The 15012-nt window shown below is 53.2% G+C and overlaps 1 protein-coding gene across 1 annotated transcript; it reads left to right on the top strand.

The window, feature by feature from the left end:
- Window positions 1–460: 460 nt before the first annotated feature.
- Window positions 461–14595, top strand: SV2A (synaptic vesicle glycoprotein 2A). Its single transcript, XM_045981012.1, has 13 exons — window positions 461–580; window positions 4174–5128; window positions 6365–6545; window positions 7357–7508; window positions 7622–7755; window positions 8387–8476; window positions 8737–8847; window positions 9030–9118; window positions 9429–9593; window positions 9775–9908; window positions 11414–11620; window positions 12213–12372; window positions 12753–14595. The coding sequence occupies exons 2-13, from the start codon at window positions 4507–4509 to the stop codon at window positions 12934–12936; spliced, it is 2229 nt and encodes a 742-aa protein (XP_045836968.1). The 5' UTR covers window positions 461–580; window positions 4174–4506; the 3' UTR covers window positions 12937–14595.
- The last annotated feature ends 417 nt before the right edge of the window (window positions 14596–15012 follow it).

Consider the following 15012-nt stretch of genomic DNA (forward strand, 5'->3'; position numbering starts at 1 on the left):
TTCTGAGCACTCCGGACTAGGGAGATGGTCGTGGGAAAAGGGTATGGCTGGGATTAGTGGAGAAGGGGAAGAAGGGAGGTGTTTTGGAGGCAGGAAGAAGCCCTGAAATTCCTGAGTCCTGTCATACTAGGAATGGGGCGCCGGGAAAGGGGCCGCCTTGTTCCTCACCTCCCTTTCTGTCTGCCCACTTGTCTTCCTAACATCACTATTCCTTCCTTAGTTCCTTTCATCTTTTATTAGGAGCGGGCTGGGGAAGGGCTGTGTGTCCTCTCCAGCTGTGTCTGTGACAGCCCCCTTGGCCCCTCCATCCTCGCTCCCCGATGCCCTGAGGCCATCCCCTCCTCTTTTCTTCTGCTGCTCCCCACCCCCCCAACAATGGTCTCTCCCGGTGCTCTGTGGCGCTGGGGGGTGGGGGGGAGGGAGGAGGCGGGCGGAGGCGGGGCCGGAGCGTGTATGGGGGGGCAGGTCTGCATTGCCGCTTCCCCTGGTACCCGGAGCAGCAGTCGATGCTGCCGCCAGCCCCGCGCCCGGGACCCCCGCCCGCACCCGGGACTCCCCTTACCCAGGGCGCTCAGGCCAGGTGAGACCCGTCTCTCAAGTCTCTTACCTCCACCCCACCCAGGGCAGAAGCATCCTTGCCTTGCCTTGCAGCCATTTTATCCTCGGATGCTTTGCTGGGGGGTAAGAGGGTGGGGTGGGGGTGGGGGGTTGACCGTCCGCAGTTTAGGGGTGAGGGGGCTGGTGGTGGTCTGAATGGATATTTATTTCAGTTGCTGTGAGGATCAGAATACATATATGGAGTAGGGGTGTTTTTCGCGACCTTAGCCAAGTCGCTACTACCTTTCAGATATAGACGGGGTGGGGGGTTTGTTAGGTGGGCTAACGTTCCTTCAAAGTCCAATGCCCTCCTCACCTTGCACACCCTCCGCCGCTCCCCCCCCCCGCCCCCCCCCCCCGCAATGATAAGTGACCTTGGCTGGGGCCAGAGAATGGATACTGCCTCAGTCGGCTTGCCTGGAGTTGGGGAGGTGGGGGCAGAGGAGAAAGGGCAGGTGAAGGAGGGAGGGAAGGGAAAGGAAGAATGGAGACGCTGGATAGAAAGATGGTAAACCACCGGGGTTGAAGCGCGCATGGAGGGGACTTTGGGTCGTTGCTCCCGGGTGTGGGGGAAGGGGTGTTGAGCGATGAAGGGCACTTGCCCAGAGGCAGGACTAAGGGTGGTGGTGGGGGGTGGGGGGCACTCAGAGAATAGGTTCAGTCAATTCTAGGGGCTCCTCTCTTACGCCAGAGCAGAGGCGAGATGGGGTGGGGGGGTGCTGGGGGTTTGGCTATTGCTGCAAATGCCGGTAGAGACTGTCTCTATGCCTATGCTTGTGGAGGTCTCTCCCTGCCGCCCAGCCTCTCGGTATTCCTCCGCTGTGCCTTCTCAGCGGACACCTTCATCTTTTTCCCCTTCCGAACTGTGAATGCTCCATCTTCCTAAGCCTGGGATAGGATGTAAGGAGGGGAGGTGCAGCCTTGGGCATCTTGGGTGGGAGCTGAGGCTCAGTCACCCAGCTGTAACAAGAAGGGGAGATCCAGCGCCCCCCCCACTCCCCCCCCCACCCCCACCCCCGCTCCCGTCTTACCCCCCCACCTCCCCGGTCGGTGGATGTTTTTAACTGACTGCTTCTTAATGACCTTGTCACCTGGGCTATGGAGGGTTGGGGAATGCGGGTGACTCCCAAAGTCAGGGATTTTGATTGGGGGTGGGAGCTTCTGGACCCTTTCCTTATCGTCCAGAAGGGAAGCCTTTGCTCGGGAGCCCCCCTTCCCCGTTCTGCAGAAAATCTCCTGGGCCCATTTTTTCCGGTCAGATGGAGCCAGCCAACCTTAAAGGGCCGTGTAACCCTGAATTTTGTCTTCTATAACCTCCACCTCTTCAAGTCCTGTCTCTCCCACAGGCTTAGCCACCCTGTGCTGCTTTGGGGGCTAAAAATAGCACCACTTCCTCACCAACTCCAAGAATTTGTCTTCTTTCTCTCCGTTCTGACCTCCTGGGCTCATTGGCCCTGGGGGAGCCGGCTGTTGAGCCATCATATCCGGCTGTGGCTCTGGGGGCCTTATCTACCTACCCTCCATGTACCTTCTCAGGGCATCTACCTACCCTCCATGTACCTTCTCAGGGGTAACTAGCGTTGACAAACACAGGATGTGGCTCCTGGTGGGTCCATCTGTCTCCTTCAGGGTTTGGGGGTTGGCGGAGATCCTAGACAGGAATGAAAGGAGACGAAAGCAAATGGACATGCAGTGAGGGGACTCCACATTTCCCTCTCTTGCATAGGGGATGGTTGGAGCCTTGAATCACAAAGAAAAGAAGGTGACCTAAGGGTCACTGGTTTTGGTCATTGTGGTCCACTGCTCTCATCAGGCCCAAGGGGCTAAGGCCCTGCTTGTCAGTGCTTCTCTCTGAGCCACGTAGCGTGACTTATCCCCTTCTAACCAGGCTTCTGTATGCGTGTGTGACATTTAAGGAAGGCCCTAGATAGGTGGGAGCAGGAGGCAGGATATTTTTAGGGGAATGTTCTCTGATCAGAATCTCATCCTGCTTCCCCTGTTTCTGTGAAGGAAAGGGGTTTCTCCTGTGCTTCCCTCTGGAGGATGTCTTTTTGGGGGGTAGGCCCAAGGCCCCCTTCATTCTCTCCTGGCCTCCTACACAGTGCGGTATTTGTGGACTCCTTTTTCCTTGACTACTGGAGGAGGAGCAGAAAAGATTAAGGGGGATTAATTAGGAAGGGAGGCCCTGGAGAAAAGAGTCACAGCTATGGACATTAGACCCCCATGATGGAAAAGTATGGATCTGATCAGCCATTTCTATTCCTGCCCACACCAGGGAAGGGGCCCATGGATGATGTCCTGAGGGAAAAGTGGCAGCAGCCAGACATTGCCTCTTCTCCGTGACCTCAGGTTCCAGATCTCCCCTTTTTTGAGTCTTCCCTTGTTTGTCTGGAGAGAGACAGTGTGGGCCCATCTGCTGGAATTAATTTGAACACAGAGGGGTCTTTGGACTCTGTTTTGGGAGGATACTGGACAACAACCTCCAAGTACAACCTCCAGTTCTTTCCTTGCTGCTTCCTGCTTCCTTCACATTTTTTTTTTCAATCTAATAGGAAGGAGGGAAACTAATATTTGTAGAATATCTACTATGAGGTTGAATTCTCTTGTGGACTCAGAAAAAGAAAATTATCCCCAGTTTAAATATAAGGACACTGAGGTTGAGGGAAATTAAATAATTTTCCCAAGAGCAGTCAGTAAAGTAAATGGCAGAGCTGGGATTTCAACTTAGGTCATACAACTGTCGTGTGCTTTGCCCCAAACCAGCTTTCTCCATAAACATTCAGAGGTGGCTTTTGTCCTGGGGTCTCGTGAGGGAATAGAGAGGATCTCACCATGTTATCAGCACTGCAAGGAGTAATGACTAGTATTTATTCATCACTTTGTATGTGCTGGGTACTATCGTAAGGAAGTTATACATATTGTGTCATTTAATCCTTCCTTTCCCCTTAAGGAAGAGGAAACTGAGGCTTGGGTGTTCAGAGTCATGCCTGAGGTCACTTAACTAATAAGTGCTGAAGCAAAAAGTCAAACCTAAGTCTCTCCAACTCTGGAACCCATCTTATACCCACTGAGAAGACCCTCTTTGTGAGGCCTATAAACATGGAACTTGAGGGGAGGAGTGTGGAAGCCTCACTTCAGGTGACTGAAGTCAACAGTTGGGAGGACTTGGTCCCTATACACATTCTTTCCAAGCTCTGCGCCAAGTAAGAAAGCCAGAGTGGACTAGAATAGAGAATTCTGGTTTTCCACGTTTCTTGTTTTGTTCCTTGCAGGTCAGTGGTAAAGCAAGGAATCTGATCTTTATGTGGGACAGGGGATCAGGAGGAGGGCTCTAAGGTGACCCAGACTCTAGAGAAATCTCATAGGGCTGATCTCCAAGGTCAGGGTAAGGGTCTGTGAACAGTCCACGGTCGGTCCAGGAAATCACCCCTTTTTACTGAGCGTGGGCTTGAAGCAAGGAGACCATCTGTAATACGTGGCCCCAGAAGGGCTCTGAGTTGATGGGAGCTCTATCTTGGCCTTCTTTACCATCTTAGGCTTCACAACCTCTTCCCCCTTCCCCTTTATATTTTCTAGATCTCCCGAAGCTTCTAGAAGAAAAGTAGGCGGACTTTCCTGAGTTATCCTGGCTCTTCGTCTTAGCCCCCACAACCTGGCTCCCCCCTCCTTTCCTATTCCCCTGCTCCCCATCTCCCTTCCCCATGTATCCAACTGAATTGGCCAGCACTCCTCACCCTCTTTCCCCCTCCTAGACTTTCCTATTTTCTCATTCCATGGCTAGAGATATTTGAACACACTTCATCTAAGTACCTGGAGGAAGGAGGCTTTCTGACTTCACAAATCCTTGAACAAAATCTGAATAAGGAGCAGGGAGTGGAGGAGGTATAGTGAAGCATTTCCAAAGACATCATGGAAGAAGGCTTCAGAGACCGGGCAGCTTTCATCCGTGGGGCCAAAGACATTGCCAAGGAAGTCAAGAAGCATGCGGCCAAGAAGGTGGTGAAGGGCCTGGACAGAGTCCAGGATGAATATTCCCGTAGATCCTACTCCCGCTTTGAGGAGGAGGACGATGACGATGACTTCCCTGCCCCTGCTGATGGCTATTACCATGGGGAAGGGGCCCAGGATGAAGAGGAAGGTGGCGCGTCCAGTGATGCCACTGAGGGCCACGATGAGGATGATGAGATCTACGAAGGGGAATATCAGGGCATCCCCCGGGCAGAGTCTGGGGGCAAAGGCGAGAGGATGGCAGATGGGGCTCCCCTGGCTGGAGGGAGGGGGGGCTTGGGCGACGGGGAGGGCCCCCCTGGCGGCCGGGGGGAGGCGCAACGGCGGAAAGAACGGGAAGAACTAGCTCAGCAGTATGAAGCCATCCTCCGGGAGTGTGGCCATGGCCGCTTCCAGTGGACACTCTATTTCGTGCTTGGACTGGCGCTGATGGCTGATGGTGTCGAAGTCTTTGTGGTGGGTTTTGTGCTGCCCAGTGCTGAAAAAGACATGTGCCTGTCAGACTCCAACAAAGGCATGCTAGGTAAGACACACTGGGGAGGCACTCCAGGCCTGTCCTGCCCCAGACTCTAGAAACCCCTGTCCTTACCATTGGGCTCCTAGGCCCCTGGCCCCAAGATGTCCCCAGAGGGCTTGGAGTTCCTCTGCACACTCTCCCCTCACACACCCTCCTCTTGAGGCTGGGTCACAGTGAGGTCCTTTGTGCTGGGCTGGGGCTTGGGTGGTAGTCTGATTAGTTCTCCAGGAGGTGGCCATGTTTCTTTGGACACTTCCTTTTGGTCAACTTGACCCTTTCCCTGATCTGGGAAATAAGAAATCAGTGTCTAAACTTCCTAGTTTAGATGGGAAGTCAGTTTAGGCTGACGAGGATAGGGGAACAATCCTAGGCCCGTCTTCAGCCAGAGAAGATGGGCCACACTTGTTCTTGGCCAGCATCGGCAGTGTTCAAGGGCCAGTGAGTGGTCTCTAATGGCCCTTCCTGATGTGAACCCTGAAGGAGGAAACTCCCTAGACTCACCCACAAAGAATCTCTCATTCTTGCCGTGCTCCCAAGTTGCCGTGAGACCTTGGACAGATCCCCACTCCCTGGGGCTCGGCTGAAGCATGGCTAAAATGCAGAGTTTGGAGTAGATGATTTTTAAGATCAGTTCCAACTCCAAATATAGGAAGGAAGTAAGAAACAGGAGAGTTTTAGGTCCAGAAGCCCTGGAACCAGGAGGAGTAAAAGACAGGTTCTGTGTGGGGGGTTTCATCGGGGGGGGGGGATAGAAGGAATGGAGCTGCTTTCCCAGGTACACGAGAGACCCCTCCTGCTGCTTTGAGGGCATCAAGGCTGGGAGGGGAGAGGTGACCCTAGGAGAGTTTGGGAGTCTGGGACAATCCATTGCTCCTTCCAGGCAAGCCAGAGATGGGGATGGTGTGTGTGTGTGAGAGAGGGACAGAGAGACAGAGAGAGAGCAAGAGCTGAGAGCAAGCAAGAGAGAACAGGGGTGAGGGGGGAGAGAAAGAAAGAATTCTTGGGGTTTCCCGTGTCTGCCTTCCTGCCTTTGAATCCCTGGCCTGCAGGGATGGCCTTCTGTCTTTGCTCATATTTCACCGTCTCTTACTTGCTCTCATCTCTGGGTAGACTTAGCTATTCTAGAAGTTCTCCAGCTCCTTGATCCATTCTGCTGCAGCTCTAGCTTACTTAATGCTCACAAAGTGCGAGAAAGAAAGCATGTCCTCTCATACCCCTGCTGCCTCTGTTTCCCTCCTTCAGGCCTTATAGTCTACCTGGGCATGATGGTGGGAGCCTTCCTCTGGGGAGGTCTGGCTGATCGGCTGGGCCGGAGGCAGTGTCTGCTCATCTCGCTCTCAGTCAACAGCGTCTTCGCCTTTTTCTCATCTTTCGTCCAGGGTTATGGCACTTTCCTCTTCTGCCGCCTCCTTTCTGGGGTTGGGTGAGTGGTCACTTCCTAAGCCTCTGGAGGAGTCCTGAAGGAGGACCGTCCATGGTCGCTGTTGTATTTCTAGAGCCCAACACAGTACCGGCATACCAGATGTTCCTCCAATCTGGATGCGTTGAATGAATTCATTTCTTCTACCAACTTCAGGCCAGCTTCCCCCTGTCCAGGACCTATCTACCACTTGTCCAGAACACCATTCCTTGTCCGATCCACTCCTCAGTCTGCCACCCACCCTCTAGTTCCATTCTAAGACTGGCTCCATGAAGAGGCCGGTGGGTCTCAGCCTTAGCCCTGGGTACCTGCAAACCCTTGAGTTATCCCCTTTCCCGTTGACATATTTCCTGCATTTGACAAAAGACCTTGCTAACACCCACAGCGGCCAGAACTTGGAAGCCTTGACCCATCACACTCCCACACTCCCTGAGGTACCAGCATGCGTTCATTGCCCCGGCCGCAAGCTCTTGTCTTTTACCTGCTCCCCACAGACCTGCCCTCAGACTCTTTTCCCATCTTTCTCCTCTGGGCATTTCCCCTCTTGTCCATAATTATCTTCCCTCTCATGCAACTCTGCAGTCATCTTCAAGATTCAACGTCTGTGCCTCCTCTGCCCCTGAGGCCTTCCTGCCTGTGTCTCAGGGTCCCCAGGATGGGTGCTTGCTGGCTGCTGGGGAGGGAGTGTGCAGGGCACTGTGGGAGAAATCTCTTTACTAAGGTGTGGCAGATGAAAGGCGCTCAGGGATGCAGAGCGCTGGGGCAAGGGATCTCTCTAATTTTTCTAATGCTCAGTTCTTGCGATGCCCTCCAGGATTGGAGGGTCCATCCCCATTGTCTTCTCCTATTTCTCGGAGTTTCTGGCCCAGGAGAAACGTGGGGAGCATTTGAGCTGGCTCTGCATGTTTTGGATGATTGGTGGAGTGTATGCCGCTGCCATGGCCTGGGCCATCATCCCCCACTATGGTGAGCAGCCCCCGGGAAACGTGCCCCAGTGTCTCCCTCTTCGCCCAGGTGCCTGGTAGTGGGAGCCCCCCCAGCCTCTGGCCTCTCTGCTGATGCTGACTTGTCCCTGCCAGGGTGGAGCTTTCAGATGGGGTCCGCTTACCAGTTCCACAGCTGGAGAGTGTTTGTCCTTGTTTGCGCCTTCCCTTCCGTGTTTGCCATCGGCGCGCTGACCACACAGCCAGAGAGCCCCCGCTTCTTCCTGGAGGTGAGTGGGGCAGGGGCTGGGCTGGGGGAGGAGAGGCAGGGAGTTCTGTGTTCAAGCACTCACCATGGGTTTGGTTTGGAGGACCCTTGCAGGGTCCATACTTCTGGGGACTTTGGCTTGCTTCCTTTGTCTGGTGCTGTATCTCTGTAGGGGGGTGATCTCTGTGCACGGAGAAACGAGGGTACCTGCTCACCCAGGAGTGGCTTAAGATGTTGTGGGCAGAGGGCCTGGTCCCGACTTTAGAGTTCAAGAGATGTTTCCCTCCTCTACTTCTTCCCTCTCCAAGTAGATCTCGGTCCAGCAGGGTTAGGAAGCTGCTCTTCCTCTGACCATCTCCTTGCCCTCATCAATTCCCTTGTTTTCAGTTCTCTTTTCATTATCCCTATGAATCCCTAGGACCCGTAGTTGTATCTGTCTCCTGGACTCTCCCTACTATGGCCCAAGTCCAATTATATTTTGCCGTATCCCTTCTTGGGCCTCATTCAGAGCAGGTGATGTCCGTGCCCAGAGGTCGGAGGTAGTGGGGGGAGCCTTTTTGTATCTTGGACTAGAGAAGCCACATGGAGGGGGCCTGTTGCCCTGGCTCAGGCAGGAGCTAACCCAGATATGGGAACTGTGTCTGTGGCTCTAGAATGGGAAGCATGATGAGGCCTGGATGGTGCTGAAGCAAGTTCATGACACCAACATGCGAGCCAAGGGTCATCCTGAGCGAGTCTTCTCTGTAAGCCATAGCCCTCCCCGAGATCCTCCACAGCACTCCGGTCCCAGCCCCACCAGCCTCTCTCTGGATACCACCCCCTACCTACCCTGACCTCTCCAACCATACCCCACACCCTCCCTCTATGTCATCTCTTGGGGTATTGTGGCATATCTCTCCCCCACCCCCTGCTTGCATTTTGCTACCGGAGGAGAAACCGAGGCACCAGAATGGGATTGGGAAATACAGACTATATGATGGCTAACCCCCTCTCTTGACCCCAGGTAACCCACATTAAGACGATTCATCAGGAGGATGAGTTGATCGAAATCCAGTCAGACACGGGGACTTGGTACCAGCGCTGGGGGGTCCGGGCCCTGAGCCTGGGGGGGCAGGTAACGAGGGATGGTTCATGAAGAGAGAGAAGGGAGCGGGAGAGGTGGAGATGAAGGCAGGGCTGGAACCTGTGTGTGGGGATGGTGGGTGACCTGAAGGGAAGGGGTTGAGTCGGAGAAGGGGGGACCTGGGGGTACTACAAGTTAGTGTAGCCTCTGTCTGACTATTCTGTTCCACCTAGGTTTGGGGCAATTTCCTCTCCTGTTTTGGTCCCGAATATCGACGCATCACTCTGATGATGATGGGCGTGTGGTTCACCATGTCATTCAGGTGAGGGGGTGTGTGGGGGTGGTGGGGATCAGAGTCCTGAAGACCAGATGGAGGTTAGACAGGCTGGGGGTGGGGGGTGGGGGAGACTGTGCCAGGCCGAGGGCAGAGCAGATGCACGGGAGATAAGAGTGCAGTGGGTGAGGAGACCAATGTGAAGTCCCCCCTGGACCCTCGGCAGTCGGTGAAGGGAAGAGGGGTGAAGGATGAGGCTGGAGAGGTGAGCAAGGTCCGGACTCTCTCCCCCCTCATTTCTGGACCCTCTGGTTCTAATCCTGAGCTTTTTCTGATTCCATCGTCCTTGACTCTCCAGCTACTACGGCCTGACTGTCTGGTTTCCTGACATGATCCGCCATCTCCAGGCGGTGGACTATGCAGCCCGGACCAAGTTGTTCTCTGGGGAGCGTGTGGAGCACGTGACCTTTAATTTCACGCTGGAGAATCAGATCCACCGGGGGGGACAGTACTTCAATGACAAGTACATGGGGAGCTTTCCATGTCACTTCGTCCCTGTCCTTTCTACCTCTTGTATGAGCCTGGGAGTTTGGAGACGGGGTGTTTGGGGGGTAAATGGGGTTTCTTCTCACTTCCAGGGAATGAGTCTTGGAGGAGGGTATGAGGATGAGGGGAAAGTTTATCTCATCATCCTGGCCTTCTAGGTTCATCGGGCTGCGTCTGAAGTCAGTGTCCTTTGAGGATTCCTTGTTTGAGGAGTGTTATTTCGAGGATGTCACTTCGAGCAACACATTCTTCCGCAACTGCACGTTCATCAACACTGTGTTCTATAACACTGGTAAGGTGGTGTGGCTGGTGGCTGTTAGACCAAAGGGCTGGATGGACCCTGAAGGGGGGAAAAGGAGACTTGCTCATTCCCTAGCCCAGGGTTCAGAAGCTGAGATCTGTGGAGCCCTGCAGGAAGGTGGTACACGCGCCTGTGAGCTACTACCAAAAATTCCAAAAATCGAACAGAAATGGAACATTCTCTGTAATAGTTTTAAGACTACCTGGCAAAATATCAAAGTTCTTTGTCTTTGAGCTGGAATTCAAGTAACTGTGTGATGTTATGAATGCAATTTTGAAGAGGGCAGAACTCATTCCAACAGGGTCTTCAGGAAAAAAAATCATAAAAGGGTTATTTGGTGGGTAAAAGGTTGGAAATCATTGCATTAGTCCAGTGCCTGTTTTTTTTTTTTAAGATTTTATTTATTTATTTGTGGGGGCACCTGGGTGGCTCAGTGGGTTAAGCCTCTGCCTTCAGCTCAGGTCATGATCTCGGGGTCCTGGGATCCAGCCCCTTGTGTGGCTCTCTGCTCAGCAGGGAGCCTGCTCCCCCCCCCTGCCTGCCTTTCTGCCTTCCTATGATATCTCTCTCTGTGTATCAAATAAATAATTAAAAAAATCTTTAAAAAAAAGATTTTATTTATTTATTTGAAAGAGAGAGAATGAGAGAAAGTGCATGAGGTGGGGAGGGGCACAGGGAGAAGCAGACTCCCTGCTGAGCAGGGAGCCGGATGTGGGACTCCATCCTGGGACTCCAGGATCATGATCTGAGCCAAGGGCAATTGCTTAACCAACTGAGCCACCCAGGTGCCCTGTTTTGTTTTTATTTTTGTTTTTATTTATTTGAAGGGTGGGTGGGGAGGGGCAGAGGGAGAGAGAGAAAGAGCCTCAAGCAGAGTTCCTGCTAAGCAGGGAACACCACGAAGGGCTCAACCCCACTACCCTGAAATCACCACCTGAGTGGGAATCAAGGGTCGGCTGCTTAACTCAGTGAGCCCCCACAGGCACCCCACATTAGTCCAGTTTTTAAAACAGTGATTCTCAAACATGAACTGCCGCTTTGTCAGCTAGACTGAGGATCCCGCCTCTGATGAAGTACTGGGTAAGCTTTTCCCACCTTGCAAGGAAAAATAATGGAAAGGACTTCTAATGATTTTTAATATCTGCTCAGGAATTTTTCCTAGACCCACAGCTCCACTACTGCTTATAGTCAGCTAGGGCAGACAAAAGGAATGAATAAGAAGCAAAGATTATTAGTGAGAAAACTTGGAAACAGTCGGTTCCACTGTTCCATTTCATAGACATGGTCATTTCCTACACCATAGGAACAATCCTGGTTGCCAGGGTGCTCTCATTTGATGTTTTATAATGAATGCCCTGAGCAAGTTTGAGAGCCCTGCCCCCCACTACCCCCTCCCCCCGCCCCACTAACCCCACAAAAGCAGCGCCTTGAGCCCTGCCTTGAGCCTCCCTCTCACATTTCACTGACCACCCGCCTTCCTTGGTCTTGGCCCCCAGACCTGTTTGAGTACAAGTTTGTGAATAGCCGTCTGGTGAACAGCACGTTCCTGCACAACAAGGAGGGTTGCCCGCTAGATGTGACAGGGACCGGCGAAGGCGCCTACATGGTGTACTTTGTCAGCTTCTTGGGGACGCTGGCTGTGCTTCCCGGGAATATCGTGTCTGCCCTGCTTATGGACAAGATTGGCAGGCTCCGGATGCTTGGTAAGGGGGCGGGTGGGTGGTGGTGTGTCAGAACTGACTCGGGGGCTGGGGAGCAGGGCGAGCTGTCAACATGCTTCTCCCCCGATTCTGAAGGAAAAGCTTAGCCAGAGAAGGTTCTCTCTCTCTTGTCTTCTGTTTAGGTCTTGGCTGCGAGATGGGGTGGGGCCTGGCGTGGAAGCTTCTCTGGGGGGTAAAGGAGGTAGGCAGAATAGTGAGCACGCAGGCTTGGAGGCTATGCGTTTTGAATCTCAGCTCCGCCACCTACATTGGGCAAGTTACTTCACCTCTCTGAGCCCAGGCTCGTCTGCAAAATGGGGGTGATGAAAGTACCTGCCTGACGCATTAGATCAATGCATGTAAAGATCAGGCTCCCTGGCCCCTAGCTGTCATTGAAGAGATGGTTGTTATTGATGTTACTAGTAAAAAGAGAATTATAAGGGAGGTTGGGGATGAGGGAGGAGCCTTCGTTTTAAGTTCTTTGGGAAGGAGAGTCTCATCCTGGGCTACCCTCAAGCCTGGTTGATGGCATGGGGTGGGTCGTGGATGGGAATCACTGTGGCTGGGTTCATGTTCCCTCCTTTCCTGGCTCCAGCTGGCTCCAGCGTGATGTCCTGTGTCTCCTGCTTCTTCCTGTCTTTTGGGAACAGCGAGTCAGCCATGATCGCCCTGCTCTGCCTTTTTGGGGGGGTCAGCATTGCATCCTGGAACGCGCTGGACGTGTTGACCGTTGAACTCTACCCCTCGGACAAGAGGTAGTCAGAGTGTCGTGGGGGCAGGGCCGCCGGTTTTTGGGGAGGTGGCATAAGGAAGTGGGCTGAATGGGAGATCATCTTTAGGGTTAGAAGGACGCACATTCCCATGGAGTTTCTCCTCTAAGGGCTGGTAACCTTAGTATTTGCTCCTTGAAGTCTTAGCTATTAACCAAATTTTTTGGTCTTCTTTTCACCTTGCCTCCCAATCTCTATTCCCTGATGTCCATGCCTCACCTCTCCTATCCTTCCATCCTTCCTCTCCTTCTCGGACACCACCTGCCATCTCTCCTTTGTCCTCCCACCTACTTGCCCATCCCCCACAAACCCTCCCTTGCCTCTTCCTTATCTCCTCTTCTGACTGCCCTGGGGACTCGGAGCAGGACCACAGCTTTCGGCTTCCTGAACGCTCTCTGTAAACTGGCAGCTGTGCTGGGGATCAGCATCTTCACATCCTTTGTGGGAATCACCAAGGCTGCCCCCATCTTGTTTGCCTCGGCCGCGCTTGCCCTCGGGAGCTCTCTGGCCCTGAAGTTGCCTGAGACCCGGGGGCAGGTGCTGCAGTGAGAGGGCCGCCAGGCTTTTGAGGGTGGCAGGCACACTGTGAGGCCAACGGCTCCTTCTCCCTCCCTGCCCTGCCATCCGGCCCGAGCAGCCTCACTCCCCACTCCCGTGTTCCGTGTCTTAGCCGTGTGTTTGTGTGTGCGTGTGCGCGTGTGCATGTGTGTGACCCCGTGGGCAGGAACTACAGGGAAGGCTCTTTCATCCCCATTTGGGGATGCAGCTCTCCTCCCCACCTCCTTCCCCTCGTTGACTTTGCACAGGAGAAGGCTCAGGCTCCCCCTTCTCCCCCAGTGTTAGTGAGGGGTCCTAGCTCTTCCCCGCTCTAGGGCTTCCAGAACAGGCCTCCGGCCCTCCCCCTCATCCCCTCTACCTGGGCCCTGGTGAAACCGTGGGCATGTGGTTGCGCTGGGGGCTGGGGCTCCGTGTAATCTATGGACCAAAAGAACTTCTTAGAGTTGGAAGCGCCTCAGGTGCCCTTTCACAGCTGTCAGATGCTGGGGGAGTAGCAATAAACCTCAGCCCCCTGGCCTCCACTCCCTCCCTCCCCCCGCCAATTTGGGCTACAAGTAAGGAGCCTGAATTTTATGAACTTAGCTGATTCTTATTTATTTATATATTAAGTTCTGAGGCAGCTCAGCAGGACTGTGTGTGTGTGAATGTGTGTGTAACACTTCACGTATGTGTTGTGTATGTGCTGTGGGGCGGGGTGTCACTGTCCTAAGAAATAAGCCAAGGGTGATCTCCGCGGATACACACACTACCTGCCTCCCATAGTCCCTCCCCTAATCTTGTTTCTGGGCCAGGCCTGGGAGGGAGGAGCCCCAGGCCAGGCTAGGATGAGTCCTGCAGTCTAGCCGGACCAAGGGCACCTGACAAGGTCCATCTCCCCGCCTCCTCTCAAGAAGCACAGGCCCCTGGAGTGAGAGGCTCTACCCACAATAGCACAGACAGGGACGGCACAGCTGCCCTTCCACCCCCCACCTGTCCCCTCACAGGCAGGGTAGCAGGGGAGGGAAAGAAACCAGGCATGGGGTCAAACCAGCAGATCAAAAAGCACAAGGAGCTGGGGCAGGGGCAGAAAGCAGGGGCCCTCCCAGCAACTCCTCTGAAGTGGGAAGAGGTTGGGCAATAAGCCAGGGACCCCCTAATGTGGGACCAGAAGCCTCAGTTTCCCCATTTCACCCTTTCTACATGATAGCCCCAGTAAGTTAAGCTGCCCTTGTCTCACCCCACTGTGTGGCTGCTTTCTTTGGTGCCCTCCTGCCCCCCCACCCCCCACTGTAGCTGTGACGTGTTGTAGTTTTTAGCTGTTTGTAAAATGTTAAAAAAAAAAAAAAGTTAAAAGGAAAAAAGTGAAAACAACAACAAAAAAAGAAAATCCAAATTCACCCTCCTCATGCTGCGTCTGGTGCCCCCAGCCTATGGTCACTCCCCCCATTTTGTAACACTGAACCAGGTGGGGACTGTTTAACTCTTTGGTGTCTGTGCTCAAAGGACTGCCTTCTCCAGTGCCCAGTGTACAAGTGTGTACCCCTTTCCTTACCCTTCATTTGCTGGACGCAGCCTTCTCCCTTGTGCCCTCTGAAGGGACCCATCCATCTCTCCCGTTCTCCTGGGGAACCCCCCTAAACTCAACTCTGTTGATGTGAAAATGAAATGAAAAATACTGATGAAAAATAAAAAGGAAATAAACCCTTAAAATCCCAAATGGCTATGTCTGTGCTCTGTTCTAATCAAGCCATTTTCTGATTTTTTTTTTTTTTTTATGGTAGCTCTCTAATAAAACTCTATTCTTTCTATGCCTACAGCTGACCTTGAAGTCAGGGTCCCACCTTCTCTCTTGATCTCTGTGCCTCTCATCTCCTATGCCAATTCACTTACACATCACTGCCAGATTGCTCTGCCCCAGAATGCTCTGTGGTATGGCCTTCCTCAAAACTCAGTGACTTCCTATTGTCCAACCAGATGCAGTCCAAACTATAGCTCAAAATGATCAAAATTTATGTTCATCTTTTTCTTTAGTATGTAGAGTCTATTGCCACATTGAGGTCATTAAAGTTGTTTATCTGGACATCATTT

This window comes from Meles meles, chromosome 1 (assembly GCF_922984935.1).
Source record: "Meles meles chromosome 1, mMelMel3.1 paternal haplotype, whole genome shotgun sequence".
Lineage (NCBI taxonomy): Eukaryota > Metazoa > Chordata > Mammalia > Carnivora > Mustelidae > Meles > Meles meles.